This window comes from Artemia franciscana, chromosome 2 (assembly GCF_032884065.1).
Source record: "Artemia franciscana chromosome 2, ASM3288406v1, whole genome shotgun sequence".
NCBI classification, from domain to species: domain Eukaryota; kingdom Metazoa; phylum Arthropoda; class Branchiopoda; order Anostraca; family Artemiidae; genus Artemia; species Artemia franciscana.
Genome location: NC_088864.1, coordinates 23195710 through 23221358, shown reverse-complemented (window position 1 = coordinate 23221358; position 25649 = coordinate 23195710). Strand labels below are relative to the sequence as shown.

The 25649-nt window shown below is 35.2% G+C and overlaps 1 protein-coding gene across 1 annotated transcript in view; it reads left to right on the top strand.

Annotated features, from left to right (window-relative positions):
- Nucleotides 1-25280, top strand: part of LOC136038985 (N-acetylneuraminate 9-O-acetyltransferase-like) — a 159805-nt gene extending 134525 nt beyond the window's left edge. The window contains exon 15 of the mRNA XM_065722507.1: nucleotides 24642-25280. Coding sequence (XP_065578579.1) covers nucleotides 24642-25052 — 411 coding nt within the window. The 3' untranslated portion in view covers nucleotides 25053-25280. The remainder of the gene's footprint in view (nucleotides 1-24641) is intronic.
- Nucleotides 25281-25649: the final 369 nt, after the last annotated feature.

Here is a 25649-nt window from a genome sequence, read left to right as displayed (position 1 = left end):
TTGCGAGAGGGCTCATTCTAACGGAAACGAAAAGTTCTAGTGCCATTTTTAAGTGACCAAAAAAATTGGAGGGCACCTAGGCTCCCTCCCACGCTAGTTATTTTCCCAAAGTCGCCGTATCACAATTCTGAGATAGCCATTTTATTCAGCATAGTCGAAAAACCTTATAACTATGTCTCCGGGGACGACTTACTCCCCACAGTCCCCATGGGAGGGGCTACAAGTTACAAATTTTGACCAGTGCTTACATATAGTAATGGTTATTGGGAAGTGTACAGACGTTTTTAGGGGGATATTTTGATTGGGGCAGAGGGGCTGAGAAGAGAGGGATATGTCGGTGGAAAAATCCATGGAGGAACTTGTTTTCTAGCATTATTAAAAAAAAAACAATAAAAAAATAAATATGAAAAAGTTTTTTCAACTGAAAGTAAGGAGTTGTATTAAAACTTAAAACGAACAGAAATTATTACGCATATGAGGGGTTCACCTCCTCCTAATACCTCGCTCTTCACGCTTAAGTATTTTTAGTAGTTTCAACTATTTATTCTATGGCCTTTGTGATTTAGGGGTCATTCTTAAGGAATTGGCACAAAATTTAAGCTTTATTGTAAAGAGCGAGGTACTGACGTTACGTAGAAGTTCGTTACGTAAGCTAACTCGTAAGTTATGTATATCTTTTAGTAATGAAAACGTTCGTAAAAAATTTAGAAGTTCTAGTTGCCTTTTTAAGTAACTAAAACATTGGAGGGCAACTAGGTCTCCTCCCCCGCTCTTTTTTTCTCAAAATTATTCGATCAAAACTATGAGAAAGCCATTTAGCCAAAAAATAAATATGCAAATTTTGTTTTAATTATTCATCTGCGGAGAGCCAAAGTCAAAACATGCATTAATTCAAAATCGTTCAGTAATTAAATAAAAGAAAAGTTTTTTTAACTGAAAGTAAGGAGCGACATTAAAACTTAAAACGAACAGAAATTACTTTGTTCATGAAATGGGCTGCTTCCTCCTCAACGCCCCGCTCTTTACGCTTAAGTTTTTTACTTTTTTAAAGAGTAGAGTTGAGAGATAGAGTCAAACTATGATCAAAACTATGAAAAAGCCATTTAGCCAAAAAAAAATTATTATACAAATTTTGTTTTAATTATTCTTGTGCGGTGAGCCAAAAAAAAACATACATTGATTCAAAAACGTTCCAAAATTAAATAAAAAACAAGTTTTTTAACTGAAAGTAAGGAGCGATATTAAAACTTAAAACGAACAGAGATTATTCTGTATATGAATTGGGCTGGCCCCTCCTCTATGTCCCCCTCTTTACGCTGAATTTTTTTTATTCTTTGAAATTAGAACTGTGACAAAGATTCAAACTTTAGCATGAAGAGCGGGACGTTGAGGAGGGGACAGCCCCTTTCATATATGGAATAATTTATGTTCGTTTTAAGTTTTAATGTCGCTCCTTACTTTCAGTAGGAAAAAACTTGTTTTTTCATTGAGTTTTCTAGCAAAAGCCAGTCATATATGTCCCTAACTACTATAAGTGACTAATTTTGCATAATAAAATTTGATCGGACCAAATTTTAAACCAGACAAATCAAATCCAGTTTAATTATAACCAATTTAATACCAAAATTAGGAACAGCGTAAGAGGTGTTAGCTATAAAAATGAGTACTGTCATCAACATTTTAGAGCTAGATCTTGAGAACCAACATAAGCACTCCAACAAAATTAGATCCCTATTCAGGTAATTGCTGGTAAAGACCTGGAAGAGACGTCAACAAGTAATTAATTCTTGTCGAGATAGGCCAATATTTGGCGAGCAAGTACTGAAAAATAGGCTCATCTACAACGACCATAAATACTTTAAAAAAATATGAGATCACGAAAAAAAACATGTGAAACATCTGGAAAAAAAATACCAAAAATTTGGTTAAAAAGAAAAAAAAATACTAAAAATTTTGAATACTGAAGGCTCTGCTCAAGGATATGACTGAATCTTATTACGTAATGACACTGCAGTAAGAGGAGAGGAAATCACCTGAACCTTACATCGGCTATCTTTTTATATCAATTAAAATCTTATGGTAAAAAAAAAAAAATCAAGCAGGACCAAGAAAGCCCCACTTAAAAAAAATTTTAGACGGTAGGCGACATTTCACCAATTTTCTGAATGTAATGAAGTAAGAATTTCGTTTTCATAGTGTACAGTTCAGTAGAGGACATTACCAAGAATGTTGCCATTTTGTATATTCTGACTTAGAGATTCAAAACTTAATGGATGTCCATTCATCAATGACCTGTTATTGCTTGTTAAACTTTCAGTTTATGCACTATATTTCTTTGAACACGGAAGTTGGTTGTAAAGTTTGTAAAGTAAGAGATCAAATAAGGTAAAAAAAAGTAGAATTTATGTTAGTATCCAACAGTTCGAGGTAACGAACTGTAAGTAAGGACCGACTAGGGTCAATCGTATCCAGAACTCTAAAAAAAGAAATGTCTATAATAATCAATGCTCCAAAAGAATTAACTTTTTATGCTGATTCCAAATATATAAAATTGTTTAAGTTTAACGTCGCCAGTCAAAAGCTATTACCTTGAAAAAGTTTGCCTGGTTTTGAAAGAACGGGGAACACTCCCCAAATGGCAAATATTCTTAATCACAATCACACCACCAGATTCAGCACATCAGAGAACCAGACTGTAGAGGTTTCAAGCTCCTATCTATAAAAATGTGAAATTTTGCATTTTTTCCCGAAAGAAAGGTCACAGATGCGTATTTATTTGTTTGTTTTTTGTTCTGTTTTTCCTTTTGTTCTTCCCAGGGCTGATCATACAAAGCCGATGATCCTAGAAGATCGGGAGGGAACTCATTTGAGCGAATATTAAAGACTATAGTCCCCTTTTTAAGAGACCAAAAGCTTGTACCACGGGAAAGTGGCATTTTCTGCCATTTTGTGGCACCAAATTACGATTTTGCCCCAAAAGGACCAATTTGAAATCGACTAATATTCTAAGATAGCCAGTCTACAATGAGTTTTAAAGAAAAGAAAGAAAATATACAAGCTTCCCAGTTGCAGAGAAAGTAATGCGGTGCGGTGGCGTATTCTTTCCTGAAAAGTTACTTAGTCCATACAAGATAAATGGTTAACATGGATACTTTTCTTAATGCTTAATCTAACTAAGTCGATTCCTTTGATGTTTCGTGAAATTATCTTCATCGATGTATAATTTAGCATCAGCTACAATGAAGGAGGGGCGGGGTCAAGGTGTAGCTACGGGTTTCAGATGATTAAAAGCACACATTTCAATGCCAACATTGTCAAACTCTCCATGAGCCTTCAGATAAATACAGGAGTAGTTGTGTGTGGGGGGGGGGGAAATTAACATCTCATCTCCCTTTATCTAGACTAAGCATGAATAAAGGTGTTGCAGGGTGACACTTCCCTTGTTCTTGCAGAAAAATGTTTCTAACATATGCCTTAAAGCCTCGTTTAACTAAACTGATACCTCTTGACAGCATACACAGTGATGTTTAAGTGCACATTAGATATTATGTAAAACGGTTGGCGTGTTATTTTGTAGGTGGGGCGGGGGTGTCAGTTGTCTCAATGGTACATTTTAATGCCAAGATATCCTAAATTGGGGTTCAGATAAATATGGCATGAGTTTTGGACATGGGGAAGGGGTAGAAATTTATTTAAAACCCTTCTTCATTTACCGGAATATTTTGTATTAGTGCTGGGATGGGAAGGGGGTAATTATACCCCCCAACTGAAACAATCTGTTTTCCTATTTATATACAATATATCAATATATTTAAACATATGCATTCAATAAATCTCAACATCAGAAAACCCTATTGTAGAAGTTTTCAGCTCCATCCTACAGAAATTTGGGATTTTCTTTTTGAGAAACAGGATCATGGATTCATGTTATTCTCTTTGTTTTCCCAGGGGTGAGTACACCAAACCAATAGTCCTAAAAAGTTATACAACGACTCATTCCATTGGAAATCAACAATTCTAGTGATCTTTGTAAGTAACCAAAATGACGGTTTCTCAGCAATGGATCGCTCTCATTTGTTATTAAATAAAAAAAACAAGTTTTTTTTAACTGAAAGTAAGGAGCGACATTAAAACTTAAAACGAACAGAAATTACTTCGTATATGAAAGAGGCTGCTTCCTCATCAACGCCCCGCTCTTTACGCTAAAGTTTGACTCTGTCTCGAAGTATACGAAGTAATTTCTGTTCGTTTTAAGTTTTAATGTCGCTCCTTACTTTCAGTTAAAAAAACTTGTTTTTTTTTTATTTAATTTCTGAACGTTTTTGAATCAATGTATGTTTTGATTTTGGCTCTCCACAGAGGAATAATTAAAACGAAATTTGCATTTTTTTTTTTTTTTTGGCTAAATGGCTTTCTCATAATTTTGATCAAATGATTTGAGAAAAAAAGAGCGGGGGAGGAAGCCTAGTTTCCCTCCGATTTTTTGGTTAATTAAAAAGGCAACTAGAACTTTTAATTTTTTACGAATATTTTTATTAGTAAAAGATTTACGTAACTTATAAATTAGCTTACGTAAAGAACTTTTGTATTCTCATATTTTTATTACATATATGAGGGGGTTCGCCCCCTTGTCAGATCCTCGCTCTTTACACTAAAGCTTAAATTTTGTCCCAATTCATTAAGAATGACCCCAGAATCACAAAAGCCGTAGTATAAATAGTTGAAATTACTAAAAATACTTTAACGTAAAGAGCGAGGTATTAGGAGGAAGTGAGCCCCTCAAATGGGTAATAATTTCTGTTTGTTTTAAGTTTTAATGCTGTTCCTTACTTCCAGCTGAAAGATTTTTTCATATTTATTTTTTCATTGTGTTTTTAAATAATGCTAGTAAATCCTGCGCTCCCTTCATGGAGATTTTCTTCCCCCATGATAAATTATCGATGGAAAGTTCCCCCAGCATATCCCCCTCTTCTCAACCCCTCCCCCAACCAAAAAAATCCTCCTGAAAACGCCTGTATACTTCCCAATAACCATTACTATATGTAAGCATTGGTCAAAGTTTGTAACTTGTTGCCCCTCCCATGGGGACTGTGGGGGAGTAACTCGTCCCCAAAGACATAGTTATAAGGTTTTTCGACTACGCTGAATAAAATGGCTATCTCAGAATTTTGATCCGTTGACTTTGGTAAAATAATTAGCGTGGGAGGGGGCCTAGGTGCCCTCCAATTTTTTTGGTCACTTAAAAAGGGCACTAGAACTTTTAATTTCCGTTAGAATGAGCCCTCTTGCAACATTCTAGGACAACTGGGTCGATACGATCACCCCTGGGAAAAAAAACACAAAAAAAAAACAAATAAAAACGCATCCGTGATCTGCCTTCTGGCAAAAAATACAAAATTCCACATTTTTGTAGATAGGAGCTTGAAACTTCTACAGTAGGGTTTTCTGATACGCTGAATCTGATGGTGTGATGGTAAGATTCTATGACTTCTAGGGAGCGTTTCCCCCTATTTTATAAAATAACGCAAATTTTCTCAGGCTCGTAACTTTTGATGGGTAAGACTAAACTTCATGAAACTTATATATTTAAAATCAGCATTAAAATGCGATTCTTTTGATGTAGGTATTGGCATCAAAATTCCATTTTTTAGAGTTTTGGTTACTATTGAGCCGGGTCGCTCCTTACTACAGTTCGTTACCACGAACTGTTTGATTAAATAACATATCTGATAAAAAAAAGGAGCGGGAGAGGAGGCTTAGTTGCCCTCCAATTTTTGGTTACTTAAAAATGCAACTAGAACTTTTTATTTTTTTACGAACGTTTTTATTAGTAATAAATATACGTAACTTACGTAACACACTTCTATATTTGTATATTTTTATTACGTATATGAGGGGATTTGCCCCCTCGTCAATACCTCGCTCTTTACACTAAAGCTTGAATTTCGTCCCAATTCTTTAAGAATGACCCCTGAATCACAATGACCGTAGAATAAAGAATTGAAATTACTAAAAATACTTTAGCGTATATAATATCTTAGCGTATATAATATACGTAATAATGTCTGTTCGTTTTAATTTTTAATGCTGCTCCTTACTTCTAGTTGAAAAAACTTTTTTTTATTCATTTTTTCATTGTTTCTTTTTTTTAAATAATGCTCGAAAATCTTGCGCCCCCATTATAGAGATTCTCTTTCCTCATGGTAAATTCCTCCTGGAAAGATCTTAACACATAGATTGAGCCCTCTCACGACATTCTAGGACCACTGGGTCGATACGACCACTCCTGGGGAAAAGAAGAAAAACAAATAAACACGCATCCGTGATCTGTCTTCTGGCAAAAAATACAAAATTCCAAGTTATTGTAGATAGGAGCTTGAAACTTCTATAGTTGGGTTTTCTGATAAGCTGAATCTGATGGTATGATTTTCATTAGGATTCTATGACTTTCAGGGGTTCCCCCCTATTTTCTAAAATGAGGCAAATTTTCTCAGGTTCGTTACTCTTGATGGGTACGACCAAACTTGATGAAACTATATATTTTTGAAATAAGCATAAGAACACAATTCTTTTGATGTAACTGTTGGTATCAACATTCTGTTTCTTACAATTTCGGTTGCTATTGAGCCGGGGTGCTCCTTACTACAGTTCGTTACCACAACTGTTTGATAGTTCAAGGAAAAAAAACACCTGATGATTCATGTTATTTGTTGTTAATCAGTGAATCAGTTGTTAATCTGGTGTCTCTTGTGCCAGGGGGAAAATATTGATTAGCCCCCCCCCCTGTCCTCTAAAAAAATGGCCAAATCTTAACTAAATTTTGTTTATTAGAAAAATTTGAATACAAAATATCACAAAAAAACATTAAAATTAATTAAATCCTCTCAACTTATTTTTATTTTCAAGGAATTGTGATGAATATTCGGGAAAAATAGAATTTTTGAATTTAGCTTGCATATACTTACTGCCAACTGCGCCCTCTACTTTATTTTGATAAAAGTAAAATTTCAAAAATTAAAAAACGATTATAACTGTTACATTATTTTATTTGAAATTTCGCGCCCCTAAAATTTCTGCACGCAGAGCAAGTGCCTCCACCCCCCTAAAACCGCCTCTATTGTTAATCCTATTGCAAATTTTGCTTATTAAAAAACATGAAAGGCAAGCTGGTGTCTTCAGTATCCCTTTTTTACTACTCTTCTATCTAGTCTAGACATTTTAGCCACAAAAAGATAAGGTTCTGTTTAAAAATACCTTTCACTAGCAAAGATTACCGAACTTACACTTCTGGTTACGCTAAAATAAAGCAACACAAACAAAAATTGCAAAAAACACACATTAATATGAGTAACTACTTTCAAGGTTGGTCATAATGTTAGAATCAATACAAAATATATTAAAAAACCTAATAAACTTAATTGCTCCCCCAAACAATTAAATAATCAGTATGACAGAAAAAAAAAATGAATTAAAAGCATGTGAAACTAACGCAAATTGAAAAAGAATACTACAACTGTGAAAAGTAAAAAAAAAAACAACAAACAAACAAACTTGAAATAAGAGAGGATATAGAGTTACAAGGGGTAAAGCAGTTAAAAGTGGGGTTTAGGGCTAACATTAGAAGCAAAGGACGGTATACAGCTTTTTAAGTACCTTTGTGGTCTACAGTAAATTGTTGTAATTATTAGGACTTTTGGTTTTTCTCTTGGGAGGTGACTTCAAATTGGGAGGGGGGGGGATAGCTCTTTGATCTGGGAAGCAATTAGAGTCATCAAAAACATGTAAAAATCTTAAAATTTTCTCTGGGGCTCAAGGATCCCCCTTTTTCTGCTTGCATGTCCTTATACGGATCTTTCTTAAGGACTATTAGAACTATTATATTATTATCTTTCCTAACTTTCGATATTGTAAATATCTAATGTAATTACCAGGCCGCTTTAAAAATAGAAATATTATATCTCATTATGGTGTTATCGATGCTTAAGCTCAACTGGCCTGTGTGGCATCCAGTATGATTGCAAATTCCAATAGTGTTACTTCTATTACAGACCCCTTAGTTTGCTTTTTTAAATATGATACTGGTTAAGCAGTTGTCAAGGAGGCACACTCGTGCCTCTATAAAGAGGCGACCCACGACAATGTTAAGCGATCTTCGGTTCCAGTGGTCTCAGAGGGATGGGGAGGGATAAATTTCGTAGCCCGAGCTCCAACTAAGAAACCTGCCAAATTTCATCCCCCTCCAACTTTTCCTTCATGGGGAAAATCTGGCTGAAAGTTTCGACCCGTCAACCCCAGCCCCCCTTTAACGTTGTCCGATCGGGCTGAAATTCACAAGTTAAGGTCCCCTAGGGCCCAGGAGCTTATCCGCGAAATTTCAGCTCGATCCGATAACTCCTTCCCTGTTTTCCAGAAACCACGCATAGCCACTTAATGTTCATTTTCTTTTTTTTCCTAGACGCCTACAGGTCACAGCCGACATCGGATCTGGGTGTACGAAGACTCATTCGATGCGGAATTCTCTGAGTAATTTTCCTGGAAAGTTTCGTAGGAAAATCTTAACCCCCCGAAAGTTTCGACCCCCCAACCCCACCCCCCTTTTAACGTTGTCCGATCGGGCTGAAATTCACAAGTTAAGGTCCCCTACGGCCCAGGAGCTTATCCGCGAAATTTCAGCTCGATCCGATAACTCCTTCCCTGTTTTCCAAAAACCACGCATTAGCTACTTAATTAACGCATTTCTCTCCATAAGAGCCCATGTTAATTTGAAATTTTTAAAACTTATTTACAAGTTATATTTACACACATGCAAGTGATTAGCTCAGTCGGTAGAGCGTGGGACTTTTAATCCTCTGGTCAAGGGTTCAAGTCCCTTACGGGCGGTTTTTTTCACAACATCAAAATAAAAGTGTATAATTTTGATAACACCTGGACAGCTTATCAATTGAGAGATAACAGAATATTAGCTTCTTATGAGCAAAAGAAACATTTCGGTCATTCTATCTATTTTTTTTCTATTTTATACAATGATTTAAAAGCGGGGGGGGCGGCAGCCACCCAAGTTCCTCTCCTAATTCGTGTACGAGGAGTACAGGAATTATTAAATTACATCCACCATGGATTGTAGAAAAACGTACAGAAATAATATGAAAAAAACTTCGTTTTCTTAAAGAGTTAAAGAGGCTGCGTCCCAAAGTCGAACCTTAAAACGTACAGGAATTAGAAGAGGCAGTTGGGGGGCTGCCGCCCCCCCCCAAACCCCCAGCTTTTAAAGACTCTTTTGTACAGGTTTGTTGTTTTTTGCTAACCCCCCGCTCTTGGCTTCGGAAAGGCCCTCTTTTAATTAACAAAAAATTGAAATGAATGAATAATGGAATAACTTCGAAAAATGTTAAACACAAGAGGACAGGAGTACCATTGCGCCGAAAATAGTAATTAGTAACAATGAAGTCCCCCCACAAAAAAAAACCTGTACAAAAGAGTCTTTAAAATCTGGGGGTTTGGGGGGGCGGCAGCCCCCCAACTGCCTCTTCTAATTCCTGTACGTTTTAAGGTTCGACTTTGGGACGCAGCCTCTTTAACTCTTTAAGAAAACGAAGTTTTTTTCATATTATTACCCTTAGGAATGATTTTGTTGTTTGTCGTTGTATGATGTGTTCTTTTCATTTCTTTTTTATTGCATGTCATGTCGATTACGATATTGATACCGTATGATATTATATTCATTAATATATTTTTGCATTAGTTTTTTTCTATTACCCCACAGATTCTTTATCTATGTTCTTACTTTCTTACTTTCGACGGGAACCAGACGATGATCCATCCTGCCCGGCACCAATGGACAATGAGATGACTGATATAGTCCAACACTATCTGTCAGCATCAGTCTCTTCTGCAATCTTAAGCCAGTCCATATCCCAACGACGGCCGTGTCGGCGGAAGCCACCTCAAGGGTCGAGGTTATTCTTGAATGTCTGCCAGAGATTCTTTCTTTGGCCGCCTGGTCTCCCTATCCAAATTGGGAGGGGGTCGCAGGCTAGAACTTCTCGGGATATGGTTCCAGCTGGCTGTCCTAGTGTATGTCCAAGGAGTTTCAGTCGTCGCTTTTTATGATTACCGAGAGGGGGGCCTTCTAGGTACAACGCCTTTGAACCTCAGCGTTTGGGATAAGAGACCAACGGCTGACCTGTAGTATGTGCCTCATAGAGTGATGGTCGAATACTTCTAGTGAACGTGTATCTTCGGCTTTTAATGGCCAAGTTTCATAGGCGTACAACAGAATCGATCGAACAATTGGCTTGTAGACGTTCATGTTTCTTTTGATGCTAATTTCATGTCTATTCCAAAGCGACTTCTTAAAGCTTGTGAAGACACCCCGTGCCTTTCATATTCAACCTCTGACGTCGGCTTTTGCATCTCCGTTCAGTGTTAGGATAGAGCCAAGGTTGCCGAACTCTTCAACAGTCTCGATGGTTTCGCCCTCTAGTTGGATATCTATGGGGTTTAGGGTGTTTGCTTTCTCACATTATCTATGTTCATTTGTGGGTTACAAATAAAAAAATTAAAAACGAGGATAATTGCGGGTATGACACCAAAAATGTTTACTATGTAACAAAACTGACAACGTGTTTTCTTTTTTTTTTTTTGATATGCTCTTCGTTTTTATGGACGTAATTGTTATGGAATATGAAGGAATCAAATAACAAATATTAGTCATTTAAGGCAAAGCAACTTTTCAAAAAGCGTGCGATATTGCTTTCGCAGCAGCCATTATAAAGTTAATACAATTTCTCTAGCTGTGTCGCTTGCTTCTAATTCTATTTGGTTTTGTCTCTTTTTCTGTTCATTTTTCTTCTTATTTCTTCAGCATCATAGAGCTTTCTAAAAAGACAGAGTGCTATTAAACCAATTGTACATCCTTTCTCTATATGTCAGAATAAGTTAGTAAAACAATAAAAGTTAATTTATTTATGCCAGAAGGAAATCAGTCATAGTCAGTTATCGAAGAAAAACTTGGTTTAGCGTAAGTCAGGTGCGTCAATTCACAAACACCTTGGGGAAGGGGTAATTTTCTTTTTTTTTTAATTTTGTCAATTTAAATACGCCCGTCTTTTGTGTGCCATTGTTTTTGCACTATATACTCCTCTCCCCCCCAAAAAAAAAATCAAACTGTTTTCCAATTTGTTTTTTAATTTTAGAAATACATTATGCTTTTTCAAAAAAAGAAGAAAATACGGGTGCTTAAAGAACGGTACTGACAAAGGAAAAAAGAAAGAGTAAAAGGACAATCAATATGGCCTCAGTAAAAAATTGCTGCAATTAGTTTCTCATATGAGATGGGGAAATCAGTATTTATATAGCTGATAAGAACTATGCGGCTGGCTATTCGGGGAAAAGATTTAAGGTCGTGATTATTATACCAGAGAGGAAGCAAGTTGTCAAATGTTATTCTCTAGCCCTTAATTATGGTTTACAGTTAAGATTCTTCTCTGAATTTTAACTTAGTGGGAAGGGGGGGGGCTAGATACAATGCCGTCTATTCAATTTTTACCATACATGAACCCTTAGACATAAATATTATTTTTCTACCACCTTAAAGCTCAACTCATATTTACTTTTAGAGATTTGTGCAGTCTAATATAACAAATAAATATTAAAACTTAATTGTTTATTTTTTTTAAAGCATAGTTTAGTGGTGTAATTGCAAAAGGATGCTGTTCTTCAGGTTTTGAAGAATAAAAGTGGGCAATCAGACTGCATTTGAGAGGGATATTCATCCTCTTTTTACCAACAAAAAGAAAAAATAAGTAATCGCTTTAGTTGCCTATTATTTAATTTCTGAACGTTTTTGAATTAATGCATGTTTGATTTTGGCTCTCCGCACATAAATTATTAAAATGAAATTTGCATATTAATTCTTTTTTTGGCTAAATGGCTTTCTCTTAGTTTTGATCAGACGATTTTGAGAAATAAGGGGTGGGGAAGGAGGCCTAGTTGCCCTCCAGTTTTTCGGTTACTTAAAAAGGCAACTAGAACTTTTAACTTTTAACGAACGTTTTTATTAGTAAAAAATATACGTAACTTAAGAATTAACTTACGTAACAAACTTTTATATTCTTATATTTTTATTATGTATATGAGGGGGTTTGTCCCCTCATTAATACCTCGGTCATTACACTAAATCTTAAGTTTTGTCCCAATTCTTTAAGAATAACCCCTGAATCAGAAAGGCCGTAGAATAAATAGTTTGAATTACTAAAAATACTTTAGCATAAAGAGCGAGGTATTTATCTTCTCCTAGATACCTCACTCTTTATGCTAAAGTATTTTTAGAACCCCTCGTATGCGTAATAATCTCTGTTGTTTTAAGTTTTAATGCTACTCCTTACTTTCAATTGAAAAAACTTTTCCATGTTTATTTTTTTCATTTTCTTCATAGTAATGCTAAAAAATCCCGCGCCCTTTTGATTGAATTTCTCTTCTCCCATGACATATTCCTCCAAGGAAAGATCCTCCCACATAGCCCCCTCCCCTCAACCTCACCCCCATACCAAAAAAAATCCCACTGAAAACGTCTGTGCGCTTCCCAATAACCATTACTGTGTGTAAACACTGGTCAAAGTTTGTAACTTGCAGCCCCTCCCCCAGGGACTGTGTTGGAGTAAGTCATTCCCAAAGACATAGTTGTTATGGTTTTCGACTATGCGGAACAAAATGGCTATCTCAAAATTTGAATCCGTTGACTTTGGGGGGAAAATGAGCGTGGGAGGGGGCCTAGGAGCCCTCCAATTTTTTGGTCACTTAAAAAGGGCACTAAAACTTTTCATATCCGTTAGAATGAGCCCTCTTTTGACATTCTAGGACCACTTGGTCGATACGATGACTCCTGGGGAAAAAAAGAAAACAAAAAAAAAAACAAACAAATAAACGCGCACCCGTGATCTGTCTTCTGGCGAAAAATACGAAATTCCACGTTTTTGTAAATAGGAGCTTGAAATTTTTGCTATAGGGTGCTCTGATACGCTGAATGCGATGTTGTGATTTTCGTTAAGATATTATGACTTTTAGGGGGTGTTTCCCCCTATTTCCCAAAACGAGGCAAATTTTCTTAGGCTCCTAACTTTTGATGACAAAGACTAAATTTGATGAAACTTATATATTTAAAATCAGCATGAAAATTCAATTCTTGTGATGTATCTTTTAGCATCAAAATTCCGTTTTTTAGAGTTTTTTTTTCAGAAAATAGGGGAAAACATCCCCTAAAAGTCATACAATCTTAACGAAAATAACACCATCAGATTCAGCGTATCAGAGAATCTTCTTATAGAAGTTTCAAGCTCCTATCTACAAAAATGTGGGATTTCGCATTTTTTGCCAGAAGTAGATCACGGATGCGTGTTTATTTGTCTGTTTTTTGTTTTTTTTCCAGGGGTGATCGTATCGACTGAGTGGTCCTAGAATGTCGCGAGAGGGCTCATTTTAAAGTTGGCTCATCTCAAATTAAAAGTTCTAGTTCCCTTATAAGTGACCAAAAAAATTGGAGGGCACCTAGGCCCCCTCCCACGCTCATTTTTTCCCAAAAGTCACCGGATCAAAATTCTGAGATAACCATTTTATTCACCACAGTCGAAAACCCTAATAACTATGTCTTTAGGTACGACTTACTACCCCGCAGTCCCCGTGGGAGGGGCTGCAAGTTACAAACTTTGACCTGTGTTTACATATAGCAATGGTTACTGGGAAATGTACAGACGTTTTCAGGGGAACTTTTTTTTTGTTTAGAGGGAGGTTTGAGGGGAGGAGGGTTACGTGGGAGGATATTTCCATGGGGAAATTTGTCATGGGAAAAAAGAATTTCAATTAAGAGGGCGCGGGGTTTTCTGGCATTATTTGAAGAAAAAAAAACAATGAGAAAATAAATATGAAAAGTTTTTCTACTGAAAGTGAGGAGCAGCATTAAAACTTAAAACGAACAATAATTGTTACGCTTATGAGGGGTTTATCTCCTCATTCTTGCCTCATTCTTTACGCTAAAGTATTTTTAGTAATTTCAACTATTTATTCTACTACCTTTGTGATTCAGAGGTCATTCTTAAGGAATTGGGACAAAATTTAAGCCTTAGGGTAAAGAGTGAGGTATTGACGAGAGTTGAACCCCCTCATACACGCAATAAAAACATACGAATATAGAAGCTCGTTACGTAAATTAATTCATAAGTTACGTATATTTTTTTTACCAATGAAAACGTTTGTAAAAAATTAAAAGTTCTAGTTGCTTTTTAAGTAATCAAAAAATTGGAGGGCAACTAGGCCTCCTCCCTCGTTCCTTTTTCTCAAAATCTTCCTATTAATTGCAATGAATTAATATGTGAATTTTGTTTTAATTATTTATGTGCGGAGAGCCAAGATCAAAACATGCATTAATTCAAAAACGTCCAGAAATTAAATAAAAAATTTTTTTTTTAAATGAAAGTAAGGAGCAACATTAAAACTTAAAACGAACAGAAATTACTCTGTATATGAAAGGAGCTTTTCCTCCTCAACGCCCCGCTCTTTACGCTAAAGTTTCTTACTGTTTTAAAAATAGAGTTAAGAGAAAGAGTCAAGCTTTAGCGTAAAGAGCGGGGCGTTGAGGAGGAAAAGCCCCTTTCATATACGGAGCAATTTCTGTTCGTTTTAAGTTTTAATGTTGCTCCTTACTTTCATTAAAAAAAAAACTTGTTTTTTTTATTTAATTGAACTATTTGGGTCTATCGACAGGTGAACAGCTGAGTGTATAATGTATCTTATGCAAACGTATCAAACCCAAACTTTGAGAAATACCTTAAACTTCCTATCCATGAGAAGAAGAAGAATAGGTTTAAATGCATAAAGATTATGGAGTAGGTTGAGGATGAGGCTTAAGTAATTTTGAATAGCCTTACTCTTTCTCAAGGTTTCTCTAAGCACCTTTGTCATCTTCTAATGGTGCAGAACGAGATTTAACTCGATGTTAGGCTTTGATAGAAGCAGAATTTGCCTACTCAAGCTAAGCTGGTGTTAATTCTTAATCATTTCGTTTGTGATTTAAAACTAAGTAAACATCACAGTATATCACTAGGATAGCAACTCTTCTGTTTGTGTTTTTTCTTCTTTTTTCTTTTTCTTTTAAGTAGAAAGTTTTGCAAAAGTAAAATGGATCTTCGTCAGAGATCTGTTTTGAATGCTTAGCTTTAATATAATCAATAGATAGAACATAGCTTGCTTTGGAGTCCATTCCGTTGTACCTCTGCCTTTTTTCTCTAAAATAGGGTACTTGTTCATATTCATCTATCCCTAATGCATTCTGCAAATTGGAAAAAGTGTTAGAAATAATCTTCATGTCAAAAAGTAGTTTTTCTTCATAATTGTACCTTTTCTTAACAAAAAAACACTATATTTTTTAATATATACTATTGAGCCTCTGTTAAATATATATAGTATGTATCATTAATTTATTTTTCGCTGTTCTCAATTAAAATTTTCAAGTAATTTAGAGAAATGTATTTTGGGGAAACTTTACCGATAAAACGTGGGTAGGAATATATATGCTACAGTGAGTTTCGGAAATTAAAGTACCAACACATATATGGGTTCGATTATATAGTTGTAGATTCTTATTAATAATTTTTTTGATGACTGACAAGCTAACTTACCTAAGATATTTATTTGGAGAGGTGGTTAATTATGTTGAATATTATTTTTTACTGTCTATGGTTATCAAGCCAAGATAAAGAACGTATTGTGAATATCTTTGTCTTGGAAAAGTCCAGATCCAAACCAGCTCCTACATCCTGCACGTCGGTGTTTTTTTTTTTTTTTTTTTTTGAGATAACCAAAAAAGTGCCATGTGCTTTTGCAATCCTAGACGGAAGCTGGAAACACTTTAATTTCAGACTGTCTGTCTGAGACACGATGTACCGTGTAAAAGGTCACAGAATTAGATTTTGAGCTTGTTTATTATGATCGTAATTATGTTTACTAGTATTGACCTAGCAAAAGAATACTGTGAACATTTTTCCGGTTGTTACGGCACTGTGTAAACATCTCTTATTTTTGAATATAAAAACCCGTGTTTGTTGTCCTTTCGTTCTTTGAAACTTTCTGCAAAAGAAGTGCTAGTTTTTCTTGTGTTGTCCGTTGAAGGACAAATACATGTGTTATCTACTTGTTTTTTGTTTCAGAAGATTGGTAAGCTGAAGAATAATAGTACTTGATTTGAGTCACTTTTATTATTATTTTTATGTTGAATGACTAATTTTGTGGAATTAAGTAACTTAAATTTTCTGTTCAAAAAGTGTACTTAGCCCTGTTATAACACTTAAAACTCAAGTTCCTGAGCATTTTACGACTTTCCAACCCACTCCTGTAGGACAAACTAATTTTTTGGCTCATCTTTTGATGTGTCCTAGTTTCTGATTAGATTTATTTCTTAACATCAGCTTCTGTCTTTAGATGATCTTGTTTGCCCATAACTCTTGCAAGGTTTTATTTCCGCTTTTCCTTATCTAATACTGCCAAAGCTTCCTGAAGTTCGTGTATCCATATTTCTTTTGTTTCTTATTACATGACAGAGATTAGCATATAAACACGTTCTTGTTGAAACCACCTTTGGGCAAATTGGAACAGAATGATTTTCCCCGAGGGTTTAGCATGAAAAATAATCAGGCTTTTCTCTCTATATGATCTTCTAGGAAACACGACGTTTGCTCATCTCTGCAAAGAGGAGTCGGAACGCCTATGTTGGCTCTGGAAGGAAAAATGTCAATCTTCTTTTATTTAAATGAAAGTCCTTTGCGTGTTAGTTCCCAAGAACCAAACTTAAAGAGAAATTTACCTCTTTTCGATTCATAAGTTAACGCTTTCATGAACTCTTTGTTTCAAACCTCCCTCCTTTGTCTGCTGAATTTGACTAGTGGATCATTGTTATAGTCTTGTGTTTATATTACTTTTATATAAGTAGGGTAAACAGTCACATCCAAGACACAGTTGCATTCGAGACAAGAGTCTGGCTACTTCGTTCATGGCTAAAATTGGTATCGGGAAATGGCGGCACATAGTTTTAAACAATGATAGAAACGGGTTTTAGAATTTGGCAATACTTTTCTATTCGAAGTATCCCTCTGCTTATTTGGGTCTTTGGCTCTCACATATATATCCTAGTGTTGGCTTTCTCCGCTTGCTATAATTGGTATCACTTGCTTACGGCCCTCTCACGTTTCAACATGAGGAATGTTAGTACCCTCTTATGCCTGGTTTGCCGGCATAACAATAGCTAACAATGTTAGCTATTTTTTCTCCTATACGAGGCCAAATCTTCTCCCTGTCCACAGTGTTTTATCCTGACTCAAAGTGATCCAGTTGATTTAGATTTGACTCCCAAGAAGCGCATACAATCGATGATCCTAAATGCCATTCAGTGACGCTAATTTTATGTATTTGATGCTCAATATTTTGACATTTTTATTTAAAGTTTTTATATAAGTACTTTCAGCTCTTTATCTAAACATTTTAGGGATGAGGAACAAAAACGGGATTTTTGAAGATATTACCACTTTAAGGAGTAGTCATTACGCTGTAACAAGTTTCACTCCAAGAACTATGATTCTTCCTTTTGTACCTCATGGTTTTTGTAATGTCTTTTTTGAATGTTTTTTTAAATGTTTTTTTTTGAATGTTTGAATGATATATAAAAATTTGGTTTATATATATATATACTAGCTGTTGGGGTGGCGCTTCGCGCCACCCCAACACCTAGTTGGTGGGGGCGCTTCGCGCCCCCCCCAAGCCCCCCCGCGCGCGTAAGTCGTTACGCGCCATAATAGTTACGCGCCATTGTAGTTGTGTCCCTATGTCCCACCTGTGAATATAGATATATATATATATATGGTTTTAACTACGTAAAACTTGCGAATATACAACATTCTTTGCTGTCCCATTGTCTTTGCATATAAATAGATTGTCAGGTTATCCCCCTGTTTCCCCCGGTGTCCCCGTTGTAGTTGTGTCCCTGTGTCCCGGTCGTCATTTATATTCCCTGTGTCCCGGGTCCCGGTCATCATTTGTATCCCGGTGTCCCGGTCTGTATATACATTCGTTTTTTAGTTTTGTTTTTCTCCTTTATTTTTTTCCTTTTTTTTCTTTTTTAGCTTATTTAGATTTTTAGATTTTTTAGTTTTTTTTATTAGTTTTTAGTTTTTATTTCTTTTTAGTTTTTTTGTCCCGGTCGTCATTTATATCCCCCTGTTTCCCCCGGTGTCCCCGTTGTAGTTGTGTCCCTGTGTCCCGGTCGTTATTTATTTTTTAGTTTTTTACCTTTTTTTAGTTTTTTAGCTTTTTTATTTTTTTTATTAGTTTTTAGTTTTTTTGTAGTTTTTGCCTTTTTTTTAGTTTTTTTAGTTTTTTAGCTTTTTTATTAGTTTTTAGTTTTTTTTGTAGTTTTTGCCTTTTTTTAGTTTTTTTAGTTTTTTAGCTTTTTTATTTTTTTTATTAGTTTTTAGTTTTTTTTGTAGTTTTTGCCTTTTTTTAGTTTTTTCAGTTTTGACGTCACCTGATCCAGTTTTTTCAGGTGACGTCACCTGATCCACGATCCACAGATCCACAAACAACTTATTTTTATGTATATAGATAGTTTTTTTTTTTACTTATGTCCTGGTCGTCATTTATACTCCCTGTGTCCCGGTGCTTTGTTGATTGCTAATCGAACATTCCTTTTGTCCTGGTCGCTTTCTCTTTGAGTGTCGTCATTTATTAGTTTTTTCCTTTTTTTTTAGTTTTTTATTGGTTTTTACCTTTATTTTAGCTTATTTTTCAGTTTTTTCCTTTTTTTTAGTTTTTTTTTATTTTTTATTTTTTTTAGTTTTTATATATATAGATAGTTTTTTTTTTTTTACTTATGTCCTGGTCGTCATTTATACTCCCTGTGTCCCGGTGCTTTGTTGATTGCTAATCGAACATTCCTTTTGTCCTGGTCGCTTTCTCTTTGAGTGTCGTCATTTATTAGTTTTTTCCTTTTTTTTTAGTTTTTTATTGGTTTTTACCTTTATTTTAGCTTATTTTTCAGTTTTTTCCTTTTTTTTAGTTTTTTTTTATTTTTTATTTTTTTTAGTTTTTTACCTTTTTTTAGTTTTTTTAGTTTTTTTAGTTTTTTAGCTTTTTTACTTTTTTTATTAGTTTTTAGTTTTTTTTTGTAGTTTTTGCCTTTTTTTAGTTTTTTCAGTTTTTTTTTAGTTTTTTATTGGTTTTTACCTTTATAGTTTTTTTAGTTTTTTAGCTTTTTTATTTTTTTTATTAGTTTTTAGTTTTTTTTTGTAGTTTTTGCCTTTTTTTAGTTTTTTCAGTTTTGACGTCACCTAATCCAGTTTTTTCAGGTGACGTCACCTGACACATCCATCCATCCATCCACAGACAGACAACTTATTTTTATATATATAGAAAGATATATATATATATATATATATATATATATATATATATATATATATATATATATACTAGCTGTTGGGGTGGCGCTTCGCGCCACCCCAACACCTAGTTGGTGGGGTGCTTCGCGCCCCCTAAGCCCCCCCGCGCGCGTAAGTAGTTACGCGCCATATTAGTTACGCGCCATTGTAGTTGTGTCCCTGTGTCCCACCTGTGAATGGAGATAGATATATATATATGTTTTTAACTACGTAAAACATGCGAATATACAACATTCTTCGCTGTCCCATTGTCTGTGCATATAGATTGTCAGGTTTACTGACTCTTGAACATGCAACATATAATTGTCCATGGGAAAAACAATCCGTATTCAGATCTATACCTCATTATTCTAATGATGTGTCCCTGTGTCCCGGTCGTCATTTATATTCCCTGTATCCCGGTCGTCATTTGTGTCCCGGTATCCCAGTTTGTAATTTCTCTTTTAGTGTCCCGGTCGTCATTTATATTCCCTGTGTCCCGGTGTCCCGGTCGTCATTTGTGTCCCGGTCTGTAATTTCTATTCGAGCAAATCCCTGTGTCCTGGTCGTCATTTATATATCCCGCCTGTGCCCCCGGCGTCCCCATTGTAGTTGTGTCCATATGTCCCGGTCGTCATTTATATTCCCTGTGTCCCGGTCGTGATTTGTGCCCGGAAGTCCCAGTCTGTAATTTCCCTTTGAGGTTCCCGGTCGTCATTTATATTCCCTGTGTCTCGGTCGTCATTTGTGTCCCGGTGTCCCGGTATGTAATTTCAAAAGCTGACAAACACGTCAGTCGACAAACAACTTCATGACGCATACAGCTCAATCCTTATAATGACGTCAGTCGACAAACATGACGTCAGTCGACACACAAACATGACGTCACTCGATACACACACAGACAACTTATTTTTATATATATATATATATATATATATATATATATATATATATATATATATATATTGATTTGAATTTTCGGCATTAGCTGACTTTCAACTGAAATACAAGAAAGCTTAGATAATTCTGTATAAAAGAGTTCAGACATCTGTCTTGACATCTTAAACGAATCAAGGAGATATTTGCTACTACTACTACTAACTACTCACACCACACCATCAAGCCACCTGAGGCCAACACAGCTACGCACGCTCCTCCTTCATCTCAATCTATTCAAAGCCTCCCTTCTTACATCCTGAAAGGATCCCCCCACCCTTTGAATCTTTGAATCATCCCAGCCGAAGACGACCGGCTTTCCATTTAGCCCTTGACGGTTGGCATCCTTCCTCCGCAGAACGTACCTTAACCATCTCAATCTTTCTCTCTTTTGAACCACACTTTTCGTACAGCCTGTTGTTTGAAATGCGGTCAGTCAGTTGGGTACCCGAATCCGTCGGCAATCTCTCTGGAAAACATCTAGAAAATCTTCTTCCGTTTTTCGGAGCGCCCATGGTTCAGAACCATCTCTGACCTCTGTCATCACTCTAGCTTCCAATATTCTAATTTTGGTTTGCAGAATTATCTTCCTATTTTTCCAATCTTTCTTCAACTGTGAAAAAACGAATTGGGCCTTGGCTACTCTACTTTTAACATCTTCACTACACCCACCGTCTTTACTAATAATTCCACCTAGGTAAGTGAAGAATAATCTGCACTAATTCTAGACCTCAAATATCTACACCAGTTAAAGCATTCAGATTCACTTGGCCGAAAATTCATATTCAGTCAAGTTCCTCTTAGGGAATGTCTTCACTTCTCCCATCTTAGCTTGTAAATGTTATAAACTATTTTACTCTCAAATTTGTTCGCTATAAAAAGGGAGCTGTCACACCCTTATTGCTCATGTTGCATAGTTAGTGTAAATTTGACCCTGCACGCGCAGGAAGTTTAGAAGGTTTTAAGGAGAAGTTAAGAGGGTATAAGAGAAATTTAAGAAGAAATTAGAGTATAGTTTGTCGATCTGTTGCGATTTGCAGTAGTTTAAGTCCACGAAAAATTGGCTTTTGTGATGCTCACTTTGTTGATATTCATATTCTACTGGCTAATCTTATATCTAGAAACACTAATAAGAGTAGACTGTCACAAGTCTAGGACACTTACAATGACAATTGGGTGTATTCTCCTCTAAAATAAGGTTATAAAACTTCGTATTTTTACTAACTATGCTATCAATCCGAAATCAGCCAGAAAAACAGTTTTTAAAATTGAATAAACGCAATCAGTTTGCCCGGAGCCAGTATCTGAAAGAAAATAGTATAATTTCTGTCCATCCAAATTGGTGTCCTTTCGATTGACTATAGAATTAGTTGGAACTGAAAGAATTGGTTTTCGGAGTTGGAATAATGAACGCCCTATTACCCAATTTTACTTACAGCTGAATATCAACAAAAGAGTCCCTTCAGAACACCATAAGCATGACTGGTCTAACCGACGCCATCGCTAGAATGGTGGACATGTCTGTAGCAGAACTGTCATTATCCCAATGAAAAGTCATTTCGAAACTTTGATGTTGCCTTGGAAATATCAAATCTTCTGTGTCTCTCTTTCAAAGAGGGGGGTTTCTCCCCTCGCTTCCGCATTTGTCATAACTAGGACACATCCAACAAAAGGCCCTTAGAACTAATCAATGAGTTGAAAAGGACATATGTATTGTGTCTTTAAATATCGACAAGGTATTCAAAAGCAATCATGTTTTGAAGTTAAATAATTGACTTAACAGCTTCGATTTCTGACGGATCTTTGATTTAATTGATGATATATTAAAGATTGATATCCCGGCAATTTTTTTTTTTTTTTTTCCCTATAAGTTTTGATTTTTTTTTGGGGGGGGGGGGGCTTTGAAACTAGCAGTAAAGTTTGCCAGAAGACTCGTATAGAAAAGAAATAAAACATACAAATGCTCAAATTTGAAAAATCATTTCACTCACAGTTACCAGCTTTAACGCAACTATATCCCTACACACTATAGTTTTAAACAGGATCAGAGCTTTAGATTAAATATCCTTGACCTAATCAATCAAAAAATTCTTAAAGAAGAATATTTTGTTAAAAAAGAAAACTATAAGGTACTAAAAGACACTTAGACACTTAAAGTTCCTTTTAAGGCATTAATTTGGAAATTATGCGCTAATATTTAAACGAAGAGGTGATTTTCAAAATCAGGGTAAAAACTAAGTAAGTGTGCCAGATTTCAATAAATTGGTTTAGAGGTCTTAAAATTATACTGTTCTGAAACTATGTTGTGTTAGATTCTCAATAGTCTACGGTAGCTTCCACCAGAAATAAGTCCATGAAAACAACATAAGTGACAAAATGTACCCTTCGAGCTTGAGTCCCCTCGTTTCAATAATGACATTAAGAACGCTTGGATCTGTCTAAATATTAATTAGATGTATCTACAGAAAGACTGACGAATTTTACCAGCTTTATTTAAACTGTCAAAACTTAAATTATTTTCTTGAGTTACATTGTATTTTCAAGATTTGTTTTTATCTTCTTTTCTTTCCTTAATTCAGTGGTGAAACTTATTAAAAGAAATGATAAGTATATTTCTCGTATTTTTTTTTCTGGTTAATGAGTAATAGGAATTAACACTTCGTCGTATCTACAATCTCTTCAAATTTAGAATAGATTTACCCTTCTTTTGGTCTAAAAGGATTGTCAGTGGATTTTAGTTAGCTGTACAAACATAAAGGATGTTATTACTTAAATTTTTGGGTTTTCCAAGTGTAAAGAAAATTTTCAAGGAAAGAAATTTGTGGGCATTAACTAATCAAGGGTGTTTTATCCTGGCTTTGTGGTTAAAATAACAAGCTTTTAAGAAGTTTTTTCTTTGTTAATCGGTAAATGTGATGTATATAATTTACTTGTTTTTACTCCAATGGGACAAGATCGTTCCATTCCATTTGAATTTAGATATTATTCGCGAACTTGTCTTAATGCGATTTTGTAAAAATTAGCAAATTTTGTGCCTGATCTTTTTTTGTATAATTCATGTGTAGGTGGTCTAAACTAACATACCGTTTAAATGCTGTTTTTTCGTTTTCTGTTTAGTAACGAGGCCTTAAAATGGCTCAAAATTACTTCTTTTTTTTTATTTACGATGGCATTGAAAATTTTACGCCTATAACATTTCATCCATTTCTTGTGCGTCATCTTACTCCATATACAGCTATTGTGTTAGCGCTGACGCAAAAAACAACAATAAAACTTTAAACAATAAAAAATCCGAGTATTTTGGCTCCACGTTCAGGAGCCTTTCAGAGAAAAAAAAACCTTAAGAAAAAAAATTCAATCAAACCATCTAAAAAAATGACAATTCTTGTCAGTGTTCACGGCAAATGCAGTACTGGAAGTGTGTAAAACGTGAGCTATATTTAGTTGTTTATTTTTTAGTTGTTAGTTTTTTCTCTCTCTTATGTTTTAGCTTTTCATTTTTTTTAGATGGTTTGATTTTTTTTTTCTTAAAGGTTTTTTCTTTAAGAAAAAACCTTTTTCTAAAACTTTTAATAATAAAGAAATCCGAATATTTTGACTTCACATCCGGAAGCCGTATTAACCGAAGAAAAGAATTTTAGAAAAACTAAACAAAACATATAAACAAAAGAAAACACAACCAATAAAAAAACATATCTTAATAACTTCCAATATCACCATGCAAATAACGCAAATACGCATAACAGTATGATAAATTAGGTTGTTTCGGGTACAGCTGGAATATAAAATTTCTTAATAGCTAGTGCAAATTGCTCGAAAATGCGCCAAAGAATGATAAGTTAGTTTTTTTCTGGTACAGTTTGAGTTTGGTAATAAGTCTGGTCTTTGATTTGGTTTGGTCTGGTCTTTTAGTCTTGTAAAGTTGGTCTGGTCATTCTATCCTACGTTTTCGTGCTCTTTGCATGGTGGTACTGGAAGTTATTAAGATTTGAGTTTTGTTTTTTTTGTTTTCCTTTTCTGATGTTTGGTTTAATTTTTTGCTGAATTAATTTTTTTTTCACTAATAAAGCCAACTGATTTGTTTAAAATACAATACCCGTTTTCACCATATTTTCATTTGTCAAGTTCTGTTAATGCAAACGTATTGTGGTCTTGGAAATTATTTGCCCCCAAAGTAGATTATTGCAAACTGTCATAATCTCCTCTATTCTAATATCATGGAGTGATGTCTTGTCTTATTTTTAGGTAATCAGTTTTATTCTTCTCCGGAACAGTTTCGGTATGCTGCGTCGATATTACTCCAGATTTTATGCATGGTTTGGCAGCATTTCATTGGAACTTTACGCTGCACAATATCACATATGGTTGGCTGCTGATAAAAACGGTGTGCTAGTGCTCATACCTGGATATCCAGTTGCAAATGTCGTTTTAACTACATTTATTTTTGTTTGTATATCGCATGAGGTCCATGACATAACTAGGATAATTACTCGCTTTTTCGTGCCAGATGATACAAAATTAATTTTTAGAAACTTACTAATTTTGTGTGTTGTAGCGGGTAGTATCTATCTCTATGGTTTCAACGTTTCACAATTTATTAGTTTTAACAAGCTAGATCTTCCACCAAAATCTCATGCAACTCAAGTGATTTCTTAGATCTCTCTATACTTTGTTGTAGCTGCTTTTAAATTTATTTTGAAACATTTAGAATGTGTTTGTGTTGTGTTCCTTTTATCGGTCGAAAAGCAAAGACTATCAAAGCACAAACTAAGGTACATAATACACTTATGGAAAATGTGTTCTCTCTCTCTCTCTCTCTCTCTCTCTCTCTCTCTCTCTCTCTCTCTCTCTCTCTCTCTCTCTCTCTCTCTCTCTCTCTCTCTCTCTCTCTCTCTCTCTCTCTCTCTCTCTCCTCTCTCTCTCTCTCTCTCTCTCTCTCCCTTTTTTTTGCGAAGATGTGAGACCTCTTGGACCTCTTCTAGACTGATATCTGTATTCGATTTGCCAGTGGAAGGGACTGGAATTATATACAAGTTTGGATGCTAAAAAGGAATTCGGTTTTTGGTACATTTTGGAGTTGGTCGTTGCTTCAACCAATGCTACAGTAACTCGTATTCTTTGAATACGTTTAGTGTGTAAATTTTCTAGTCAACGTAGATTACGGCTCTTTCCAGTTGGAATGGAAAACAGAAAAATCATGGTAATGCACAAGGGATGGTCGTAAACCTATTACATTTTGGGTATGAAGAAATT